This window comes from Ailuropoda melanoleuca, chromosome 13 (genome assembly GCF_002007445.2).
Source record: "Ailuropoda melanoleuca isolate Jingjing chromosome 13, ASM200744v2, whole genome shotgun sequence".
Lineage (NCBI taxonomy): Eukaryota > Metazoa > Chordata > Mammalia > Carnivora > Ursidae > Ailuropoda > Ailuropoda melanoleuca.
This window is the reverse complement of record NC_048230.1, coordinates 42,276,939-42,288,421: the sequence shown is the minus strand read 5'-3', so window position 1 is coordinate 42,288,421 and position 11,483 is coordinate 42,276,939. Positions and strand designations below refer to the sequence as shown.

General features: G+C 55.3%; 1 protein-coding gene across 3 annotated transcripts in view; it reads left to right on the top strand.

Moving 5' to 3' along the window:
- The window catches only part of CYTH1 (cytohesin 1), a 40,699-nt gene extending 29,670 nt beyond the window's left edge, over window positions 1-11,029 (top strand). For 2 of the 3 annotated variants that reach the window (XM_011223856.3, XM_019798788.2), the window contains exons 10-13: window positions 3,788-3,866; window positions 6,979-7,050; window positions 7,665-7,819; window positions 10,812-11,029. In XM_011223856.3, coding sequence (XP_011222158.1) covers window positions 3,788-3,866; window positions 6,979-7,050; window positions 7,665-7,819; window positions 10,812-10,890 — 385 coding nt within the window. In that variant the 3' untranslated portion in view covers window positions 10,891-11,029. The remainder of the gene's footprint in view (window positions 1-3,787; window positions 3,867-6,978; window positions 7,051-7,664; window positions 7,820-10,811) is intronic. The other variant, XM_011223854.3, reaches the window with a different exon arrangement.
- Window positions 11,030-11,483: the final 454 nt, after the last annotated feature.

Sequence of the window (11,483 nt, the reverse complement as noted above, 5' to 3'; positions counted from 1 at the left end):
GCTCAGGGCGTGATCCCGGCGTTATGGGATCGAGCCCCACATCAGGCAAAAAAAAAAAAAAAAAAAAAAAAAAAAGAACAGTGCAGAGATTATCTTGGCTCTTGTACCAGGATGACATGTAAATTCATGAGGCATCCCATGTTTTTAAGAGGAAAAAAAAATGAACAAAATGTGGGATTTGTTTTTAGGTCATTGCATTACCTTTTCTAAAGCTCCTCCAAACCCCTAACCTTCCTACTGTGTTTTCATCGTAGCCACTTAGGGTCACCCGTGTGTACTACGTGCTGCAGGAGGCAGGCTTCGGGCCGGCTGCAGTTGTGTGTGTATGTCCGTGTGTGCGTACAGCCGTAAGAGTGTGTGTTCTTGTGTGCACACACATGTACATATGTATTCATGGGAATATGTGTGTGCATTCTTACACACACCTTAAAAAGTGACAGCCCTCTGCAGAAAGACCTTAAATTTCCCCCCCAATTTTCCTCTCTTAGCTCCGGATTCTGGATAGACTAATAAACATTAGCTTTGTGAGCATGGATCTGCGGCATCTTTGGGGCCAGGTTTTCGGTAGTGCCGCAGAGCCCACCTTCACCGGGTGGTGTGGCAGGTGAAATAGGCTCCCCCATTCACCTGCCAGACAGTGGCTTTCGCCCCACTGCTGACTTTATGTTTGGCTTCCCCAGGGCACATGTGAATGACTGATACATTGCACTTTAAGATTAAGGAGTTTGGTTTAATTTCTTTGTTTTAATTTTCTTTTCTCCCTCATTTGTATGTTTCCATGATTTTGGCTCTCCTTTTCCTTGCCCCAAACTCCAGGAGGTATGTAATCCCCCAACCTGCTCGCTCGCTCTGCCAAGGCCCCTGTACTCGCTGCAGCGTTTTCTTAGTTTGTTATTTTTGGTTATTTTGTTTTGTTTTTTAATTGCTGGTGGTAGTGTTACTGCTGCTTCTAACTTACTGTACAGTCCCTAGGGAACTGGTCAGGATCAGGGGCTCATATTTTCCCTTTTAGGACTAGTGCATAGTGAATCAGACAGCTAGCACCAGGCCATGGAGTAATTTAAACTCTACTGAATGTGGTAATGCAAGAAAACATGCTAAGAGTGGGTTTATGAAAGCGGAGAAAGTATTCACTGAATTTTCTTTTGGAAAGATTGGCCAGGCATATTCTCTATGTGTTGCATTCAAATTGACCACACCTGTGAATTACAGTAATTTCTGAAGAGGAGGAAGAGAAGGAAGGTTTGACTTCCCAGCGTCATGTGCTTCTGATGCACCCTGATCAGAGAGCACGCTGGGACAAGACATTTGCCTTTGCATGGAACAGGGAAGTGGCATCTCCCAAGCTCAAAGGATGCCAAGTTTGGGGGGGTAAAAAAAGACAAAAACCAAAAGCCCACCCCAGAAATCCTAGGTGTTAGGGGAGGGCGTTACGACCTCAGCTCTGTATTCCACGTTCTGTTTTGTTTTTCTCCCTCCTCTTTTTCAGTGAATATTGTTAAAAACCCAAAATTGGCCTCTTAGTTATGTTGTTGGTTTCTCCTCCCCATTTGCTGATTTGGGGGTTCTCCTCAGGTGCGTGCTCCTGCGTTACAGAGAGCTGCACGCAGGAGAACAGCCCCCCGGCGCTCACGTTCGTTAGCACGGTCTGGGGACTTGTCAGCACTAGGGCATCCGGCGCCTGGCCTTCCCACCGGGGGTGGGGGTGTCCTGTGAGTTCCACAGGGACTGTCCTAGGTGCGCGCATTGGTCTGTCTGCTTGTTTCATGTCTGTTTCTTTCAACATGGAAATGCTCCCCGCGGACTGCTGCGATGCCTCTCACGGCACGGGTCTCCGCAACGCAGCCGGTTGTCAGGGGGACTCATCAAGCTTTTGTAATCAGGGTGGGGATCCTTCTAGCTTTGCTTTTCCTCCTAGATGTCCTTCCACCTCCTTCTTTTTCGCATCTGACCCCTCCTCCATGACCCCGAGGGCCCCCGGGTGTTCCTGTGGGGGGAGGGCATGGGAGTCAGCATGGGTTCCGGTGTCCTGTGTTCGGAGCCCTGCTCGCGTGAGGACGCAATCCCAAGAGGTAGAGGAGCTAAGTCCTCGGGCTCTGGGGGGGGGGGGTTCCTTTTTATAACATTGGCTCCGGTTCTAGGTTCCTTGTCTTCTTTTTCTTGCTCATTTGCTTTGATCCTGCCCAGCCTTTCCCATTTTCCACACGCATGTCATATTTCCATCCGTGGTTTTTCTCTTAGTTCATGCCCTAGAGCCTTAGGGACCAGAGGCACGTGCTCACATAAACTGGCAAACTGCTGCTGGGGGGGGGGGGCGGTCCTAGCACAGGGCCCCGGCGGGTGGGCAGCGTGTGCGTGCTGGCGGTGAAGGCCTCCGTAACCTGGGTCTGCAATTCATGATCAATCACTTAACCTCCCCGAGACTTCAGGCCCCCACACACAGTCATAAAAGGGACTGAGAAGTCCAACAGGCCTTCTCGATGCTGGGACCAGGGCTGGGTGTGCCCTCTCTGTAATGGTATGTGCAGTGCTCCAGCTGTTGCATCCCGTTGAGACCCCCTGTGTGCACGTGGCAGCACGCCCCCACTCTCAGCTCAGCTGCCTGCGGTGAGGGACGAGAGAGAAAGCATGACTAAGGTCATACCAGCCCTGCACCCAATGGGTCTTGTCTTTTGTGAAGATCGGAGAAGTGATGTTCTCTGGAGGTTAAGTCTTAGCAAGTAGAGCGTACACTGTCGAGGCAGTAAGAAGTGTGTACAAGCTGGCACGCGTATGATGGACACAGGAAGGCCTTTGCATGGCTTCTTTGTGGTTCGCATTCAGAAAGCTGCCCCTTGCCCTGATGTAAGCAGACAAAAACAAGGTTTGGCTCATGGCTGTGAAGGGAGTGGGAGGCGGCTTCACCGAAACAGCCCGCAGCCAAGCCTCCCTCCATGGTGTCCTTCTGAGCATAGCTTCATGGCCCCAGTGTTGTTTCACGGAGGGAGGACGGGGGAGCCCTTTGGCACTCACAGCCGCCGCTGTCCGTGCTCCTTTGGCCCGCGGCCCCTCCCCTAGCTCACTCTGTTCAGGGCTTCAGGTGAGAAGTCCAGGCTTGGAAAGGGCTCCTGAGTGCTGCTTCTGCTTACTGGCGGGTGCCTCCCTGATACAGGAACTGTGCCTTGCCTCATCCAGGACTTCGGGGAAATTTCATTTGTAGGACACGGGCCCAGGGCCTGAAATCCACTATAATCAGGAGGGTGAGGTAGTGGGTGAGACCACAGGAGTTTGGGTTCCACATTCCAGGAAACCTCTAGATTTGATTGTGGAGGGGTTGACATGTCTGATGAGCCCCTGCATACGTATGTGCCCTGGGCTGGGTGCCCTCACGGTGTGGCTGGGACCGGGGCTGACCCTCTCCCCTCTTCTTCCTCTGTTGGCCCATTTCCACCACACCGACAGCTCCTGCTGGCACCACTCCAGCCCGGTCAAATTTGCATTGCGTGTCCTCGTTGCCCGGGGTCCCTCCCCCCCCGCCATGCTCTCATCCCACTATCCTGAGTTCATCTCCAGGTGCCACCTGACTTGCTTGCTCTGCTTGTACCCACAGACTTTCACTCTGTGAAAGGTGCTTCTGTTTTGGCTCTGTGTCTTGTTACCGATGTAAATTTTGCCATGGTCTCAATGTTCTCCTGGTGCCCTGCCCCTCGCTTCCTCCTCCCTCGTGCTCTCTGAGGGGGAGTTCTGTGTTACAGAGCCTGTGTGGGCCCGGTTGACTCCCGTCCGACATGCATCTCTGTTTGCTCACAGGTGGCAGGGTCAAGACATGGAAGAGACGCTGGTTTATTCTGACTGACAACTGCCTTTACTACTTTGAATATACGACGGTGAGCATCTGCCAGTCCGCCGCGGATGGGGTGGGGGTGGTGGGCCCGGTCTCTGTGTCTGCACGACTCCAGTCAGATGCAGTCAGAGGAGGCCCCGGGACGAGACTTGAGGTGAAGAGGAACAGCTAGGACAGACCCCAGAGTCGGGGGCCCGGAAGATGATGTGGGCGTCCTGCCAAAGGCGTGGTGGCTGGAGGCCGACATCCAGCTCTGGACGGGGGCAGGAGGAGCCTGGCTGGGAGAAGGCAGCAGCCCGGCATTACACTCAGCATTAGAGGTGGGGTTTAGAGCCGGGCTAGAAACAGTGAACTTGGGTCAGGGGGCCGAGAAAGGGTTTGTGGCCCCTTGAAAGGGGGATGAAAGTCACCATGTGGAGAATTCAGGTTTTCTGGATTCGGGAGAAGCAGCCCAGGGGTGAAAGACGTAATAGAGGAGAAGGAAGTAAAATGAAATGGGGGACCTTGGGAGTTACCTGGAGTTTGAAGTTTTCTTTGACCGTGGAAGTTTGTTGGTTTTCAGCGGGAACGGAATCACAGCACAGATAGATAGATGTTACGTGTAAGTCCCTCTAATAAGAGCCTGTGAGAATAACAATGATAAAATAAGACCTTTATCGAAGCTCCCTCTGGCACAGCACCCAGAATGCCTGGTCGGCCGGGCTCACACTGGCCGCCCACCTGTCCCTTGGCCCTTTCTCGCGTCTCCGCTCTGCTCAGCAGCGTGGGGCTCGTGTCTTGACGTCAGTCAGGGCAGTTGAGTTGTTCTGCGACCAGGTCCTTGCGGAGTCAAGGTCGTGGACCCTACTGAGACCATGGAGATTGGGAAGGACCGTTTCTGACGCGTGTAGAGCACGGTGGGACTTGGACGAGAAGTGAGAGTCTGGACGTAAGCCTCAGTAGGAAGCGGGGCATCCCTGGCACATGCCTGGGTGAGGTGGCCATCCGCTGTGGCGCCCCGTGGTCGTGGACGCCGTGTGGATGTAGGTCCGCACACAGGGAGTGGGGATCGGCCTGGATGCGGCGTCACTCGCGCTCAGAGGCTGCTCATTATGACATTCAGTAATTTTCTTATTGTTTCGCCCAGAGCACCGCTGTGAACAGCTCAGTACCTTCTTTTCTGTCCCCTCCCACCCCCACCCGGCCCATAGTCTGCCTTTTTTCTCAAAGATATCGAGACTAGTGGCATCTTTAAAGTCTCCTTGGGATTTTTTCACTGTTCTTGGGGTTAAAATGAAACATACACAGGCGTCTAAGCAATATGCCCTAAGTTGGGGAGCGGTCTCAGGGGCGATGCGGGATAGTGCACAATGCTCTGGTTCTTCCTGATGCGGACCATGGCATCGCCTGAATCCCACGCTCTGTTCAGCAGCATGCCAGCGTTTATTAGGCCACAGGACGTCAGAGAATGTGTTTCCGCAGACACACGGGGCTCTCGGAGTTACGGTGGTAGGCAGAACTTCCACACACAGTCCCCTAACGCGGTGCGGGCAATCTAGGAGAGGAAGAGGGCGGTGGCAGCCGGGGAAGGAAGAGTGACCACTACCTCAGAACAGCACAGGGAGCACAGCGACTGAAAGCAGGGACATAGGCCGTGGCCTGCGGGGCCAAGCAGAGGGGCCCTTCGCCACGGAGCCCTGCCGCCTCCCCATTGCCCTGAGCCAGGGAGAAGCAAACAGAGTAGGCCTTTTTCCCTCTTCCGATCGGCGAGCAGTAAAATCTGCTGCTGGGTAGGAATTGGTGAAACAGGAAAGTGAGAAAATGGACCTCACTTCCTGCAGCGGCAGTGGGGGCTCTGGGCTGTGAACTCAGTGGGAGAAGTGTTCACAGGGAGTGCGCCCGCGAACAGCACACCCACCCCAAGCAGTACGTCTGTGGTCCCAGAGGAGAGCCAGAGTGCGGCAAGTGTCTGAGACGGCCCTGCCCTCTGCTCACCACTCTCTTGTGAGACCGTGGAAGGGGCCAGAACACAGGCTGTCTACCCGCCCCCTCTCCCTCCGCAAGGTCCAGACTGAAAAACGAATGAGAACAAGAGTGATGTATTTAGAATGTAACTGATGTATGACTTATGTAATAAATAAGTAAAAACTGTGAGGAGTGGAACAGATTACCCAAGAATAAAATCACCGTCATAGAGGAAAGGTTTTAGACAGTCGGAGAGATCGTATCTGGAAAAGACAAGTATGAAAACAATTAGGGGAGAGGTAACCAGTTGTGGAGGACAGAGAAAGTTGATCCCAGTACCAGAGCCTCAGCACTGGGTGTTCAGAGATACCATCGATTACGGGACTGTTGCCCGAAAAGGAGAAGGAACCTGTGTCTGCGGGTGGAGAGTGCACAGTGTTACAGGAACAATTGCTGTAGGGAGCTTGGTGGCAAGGCTTAGCCCAGCTGCACTGGTGACCTTGGGGTGAAGTCTTGGGCTGTTGGGTGTCCCGGAGACGGAGGTGTGAAGTGCGTGTGTGTGGCGGCTTTTGCTGAGATGGGAAGCGCTGGGGGACGGCCATGGGGGCGAGGGCATGGCAGGGCTCTTCTCCTCTGTTCTGGACAGGAGTGTAGGTGCCTTTTTAGACCCATGTGGAGTTGTCAGGAAGGCAGTTTCTCTTTGAAGATCCTGCCATCTGGAGAGGGGGATGATGAGGCAGGAGGTAATGGGTACACACACACCCCAGTCCCAGGCATTGGAGGCACAGAGCAGGCACCTGGACTGAGACCAGGGCTTTCTGGGGTTGCTGACCCTGGAACAGAGGCTGAAGAGAAGTGTATGGGAGCCAGGCAGAGAAGGGAGATGGTTTTCTGTGTGAGAGAGGCTCGCATGCTGCTAGAGGGCCTCCTGTGAGCTCTTCTGGGCCACGTCCCCTCTCTCAGGCCCTGTGCTGAGCCTCCCCTGGGTGTTCTTCTTGCAGAAGCCCCTGGTTACAGGGGTTCGTGCACTCATACGCTTCTTGGCCCTCTTCCGATTTTAGAGCATAGGGTGTGGGCCCCAGAGCTGGTTTGTGAGGTCCAGGTCACGGGAGAAGAGCAGAAGGGCCCAGGGGGCGTGTGGGTGAGGAGTGTGGTGGGCCACATGCTCCTGCCCCGGCAGTGAGGTCTTTGTGTCTGAAACTGTTGTACAGGACAAGGAGCCCCGTGGGATTATCCCGTTAGAGAATCTGAGTATCCGGGAGGTAGAGGACTCCAAAAAACCAGTAAGTATTTGGGGGGGGGCTAGGAGGGAGGGGCGTAGCGGTTCTCTGAAAAAGACTGGGATTGCCAAGATTACTTAAAACTAGCGTCATGCCTCTAATGTAGCCTGACTTTAAAATTATCGCTAGTATTCGGGCCAGAGATGAGGCTGCAAACAACATCACTCCGTCCACGTGCTTCAGTGTCACGTGTGGACGGTCCCACGAGGGACGGAATTGTCCTTCCTTAAAAGGCTGCGGCACCACCCATGCCTGGGCTGCTTGCGTTAGGACCTTCAGGCACCTTGCAGATACCCCCTTTGTCTGGAACACGCCGATTCTGCACGGTGGGCTCCGGGAGGCATCTGTGTGACCTGCAGCGCTCCGTGGTTTTGGCGTGTTGGGAGTGGAGCGGACATGCACCTGGCTGGTATCTTTGCTAATCAGGCTAATTGACATACAGCCTCATTCTCCAGAATTCCACCGCGAGGCTCCTCTTCACAGGAAAATACATATTGCCTGTGCTTTATGGAAGTCACAGTGAAGAGTCTTTTGAGGAAGAAACTAACGTTTTTTGTTTTTGTTCGGCAGCTTTCTCAGATCTTTGACACCCTCTCCCTCTCTTTTGTGATCCTCAGAACTGCTTTGAGCTTTATATCCCCGACAATAAAGACCAAGTCATCAAGGCCTGTAAGACAGAGGCTGACGGGCGGGTGGTGGAAGGGAACCACACTGTGTACCGGATCTCAGCCCCGACGCCTGAGGAGAAGGAGGAGTGGATTAAATGCATCAAGTAGGTGGCACGCGAGACGTGGCTGTGCTTTCTCTGGCGAGGGCTCTCACCTCTCGAATATGTACCGTTCCCACTGTTGAGTGCGCCACCCGCCGCCCTTGGTGGCTCCTGCCTGAGATCCTCAAAGGCAGCGTCTGACTAGAATTCCCAGACTGTTTTTCAGTGGATCCTTAGATGCGTGACCGTGACAGCACGTTGACGACAGTGCCTCGAGTCTAGGCTTCCCGGAGGGCTCCTCGTGGCCCGGGGAGGGGTGGGTGCCGTCTGTTCACTTGGTCGGCCCACATTTTAGAAAGCAGGCCTCATGGTCAGAACTGCACTCAGTGGAGATAGTAATTGTAATTTTTCATCATTTCCGGGGAGACTTGTCCCATTTACAGGTGAGGAAACTGCCCAGAGTCACACGGCCGTGCTCTAGGGTCACGGGATAGACCCCCACCATTGACTGCTGTGCTGTGGGGAGACTGAGGGTCTTGGCGGCGGGGGGAGGGTTCTCAGGCTTCTACAGCTGTGGACAGAGCAGCAGACCCAGAGCTCGGCTCCTGCTCTGCCGAGCTGCACAGTGCGAGGGGATGACGGGCTGGAGCTGTCCTCCCCCTCCCCCCCCGGGACTTGCGTGAAGCCTGTCCAGATGGCCATCGTGCCCTGTGGGCATGGTGTGGCTGCTTGTCTCGGTGGCAGTTTGTTCTGAGAGCGCGTGACATCCCCGGAGGCCAAGGAGGCTGCCCAGAGCGGGTGGTCTGAGGCCCTGCAGCCCTGCATTCCCTCCCGTGACAGGCATGCTTCCGCCTTGGCCACAGCCTGCTCCCAAGGGGGAGCGCTGGAGTTTGGGGTGTGTTTTGGTGTCACTGCTGAAGCCGGTGCAGGGTCTGGCCAGGGTTGAACAGCAAAGAGATGACTGAAGAAAGATACTTGATGGACTCCACAGGAGTCTGCTTGGAAGTCCTACCGTGAAGAGACAGGCTGGGCAGGAGCACATGGGTTTGGGGTCAGACCACCCTGTGCTGAGTTCCCTCTGACTCGGGTATGCCGCCTGCCCTCCTGCCAGACCCTCGGCCTCCTTGGAGACCCACTCCTCCTGCCCTTTCGGTGTGATGGGGATAACTCCCGGGACGTCTTGGGGTGAGATGGGGTCATGTGGTGACCCTGGTAGCTCCCCTCCTCGATGTGAGCTTTCTGACCCTCATCCTGTGGATGGAGGCTGCACGGTGTCCCTGGAGTCAGTACCCGGAAGGAGACTCCAGAGCCCACCATGCATGACGAGCAGCGGGCGACGTATGGACGCGCTGACTCTGTTGTACATGGAAACTAACACTATACCATGTGGTAACTAACGAATTTAAATGAAAACTTAAAAAAAAAAAGCCCTCCACTGAGGTCTGGATAGAGGAGTGGCCGTGCCCTGGGCATCCCGGCCAGCAAGTGACCCCCATCCACGTGTCCTGCACTCTGTTTTTACCATATGTTTTTTTTTAAAAAAAACATTTAACTCTTTTGTCTTTATGAAATGTGTTTTTAGGGTATGGTTTGAAGTAAGGAATGTAACTTTATTCTGGCAGGTGAATAGCTGGTTGCCACGCTACCTGGCAGATACCGCAAGCTTGTGTGTGCGCGGGTTACCGTCTGCGGCCATGCTGTGTTGCCACTGGACCGGCACGTGGCGGTGCACAGCCTTCCCTGCACGCTGTTCCTTGGTTTTGTCTGTGGTTGTGCGTTTTGTCTTTCGTGTGGTCTGTGCTCCTACAGCCAGAACCACTGAGCATTATTGAAAGTCGCGTTTGGAATCGTCCGGTCCTTTAGCGAGGGTGTGCGGGTGTGCACAGGGCCCCCCTGGGCTGGCTCAGTTCCTGGCTGGGCCCCAGTGCTGCCTGGTCCCTGGGGCAGGAGTTGCACCCTGTGTTCATGTGCCCCGGGTACCATCTTCTCCCCCTTCACCACAGCCTGGGAAGCACGGTTGTCCCCATTTTACAGATGGGGACACGGAGGCACAGCAAGGCGAATTAGGCTGTCCAGAGCCACAGAGGTGGTACTGATCTTCAGACCTGAGCCTTGTGACTCATCAAGCTGCACTCCTGACCGCCACGCAGTGCTCCACTTCTGCGTCCTTGGCTCTCCACATTGAAACTGAGGCCTTTGTGGCAAGGCCCCCTTGGGACAGGTGCCAGGGACTGTCGGTTCTAGCTGCCCTGAGGAGCTGTGGAGACACTTCTCGGGGACACATCATGTCTGGTGAATAGGCCCCAGTCCGTTTGCAGGGCCTGTCATTGACCTGGTCAGGTGCAGAGCCAGCGGTCAGCTGGGTTCGCGGGCACTTAGAGTGTGGCAGCCCTGGAAGAGCTTCAGCGCGATCGTGGCACCCCGTGCTGGACAGTTGGGAAGGACAGGTGCATGGGGGTGGCCCTGCTGTCACTGTCCCATGCTGGGGTCTCAGGGGCACTGCCAGGGCACACGCAGGCTCCCTCCCTGCCGGGCTGTGGACGCAGAGCGGGCCTGGCCGGCTGTGCCCCAAGGCCCCGCAACAGCGTGGACGGTCCGTATGTGGTCTTGGCTATCGAGTTGGTGCACGTGGGACTCAGCAGTTGCATGGTTGCAGACTGTGGCAGCCGTCAGAGCAGCACATGTCAGACCGCCGTGGGCCACGGATTGCGTGGTGCCCGCTGTCACGGTGGGAGGGAGTAGCACGTTTGTCTTCCTGGGCTCGGACGTGGTAAGAGTGAGTGATACTCTGTTGCTAACCCTGCATCCACTATTAGGTAGAAACGGGCAGTAAACAGTCCAGAATTACCTTGTCACACGTACTGTGTGTCTCTTTCGAAGCTTGTCCCTTATGTCGTTGTGTGGACACGGTGAAGCATGACGCCACCGACGTGGCCTTTGCAGTGCCAGTCGAGGGGGCAGGGGGCACAAGTGCTGCTGGCAAGCCCCTGCCCGGGGCTGTCTCCTCTGGGCCCGTCCCTCAGTCTGTTCTGTTTTCTCTCCTGTGTGTGTGCAGAGCAGCCATCAGCAGGGACCCTTTCTACGAGATGCTGGCAGCGCGGAAGAAGAAGGTGTCCTCCACGAAGAGACACTGAGTCTGCACAGCAGGCAGCGCCGGCGTGCGAGGCGTGCGAGGCCGCGGGTTCTTCCTCCCGTCCCCCCCACGGACGGGCGGCGGGCGGCCGAGCAGGGGTGGCCCCTGCGGGGCGTCACCCTGAATTCCTAGAGACTGGCTTCAGCTTTGCTATTTGTTTTTAAGTGGGAGAAGGGTAGGCAGCTCGCACGGGCGAGAGGGATCTGACGCCTGTGAGGCATGGGGTTGCGAGCCTTTCTCTCCAAGAACGGAGCCCCTGTCAGCACATCAGCCTCCTTGCAAGTCTCCCGCTCAGCAGGTCTGATAGCAGAGCTCGAAGCCAACTGTTTACCTCTTGGTTGTTTCCCTGTGAAGAAGCCTTCAACCCTGCACCATAAATACACGTATCGATATATTATTCTATGTTAAGAGAAAAGTGGAATGGAAGAGAAGCCACCTACTATAAAGATATATTTTTGTCTTTTAAAGAGAGAAGAAGATAAAGTAGAGCCGTTCAGAGGCGTTCTGCCCGGTCGGGGCTGCCGGCGGGAGCCAGCTTCTCAGCAGCCGGGGGCGCGGGCCAGGCCGGGGCGGGCGGCGGGGGCGGGCGGGCTC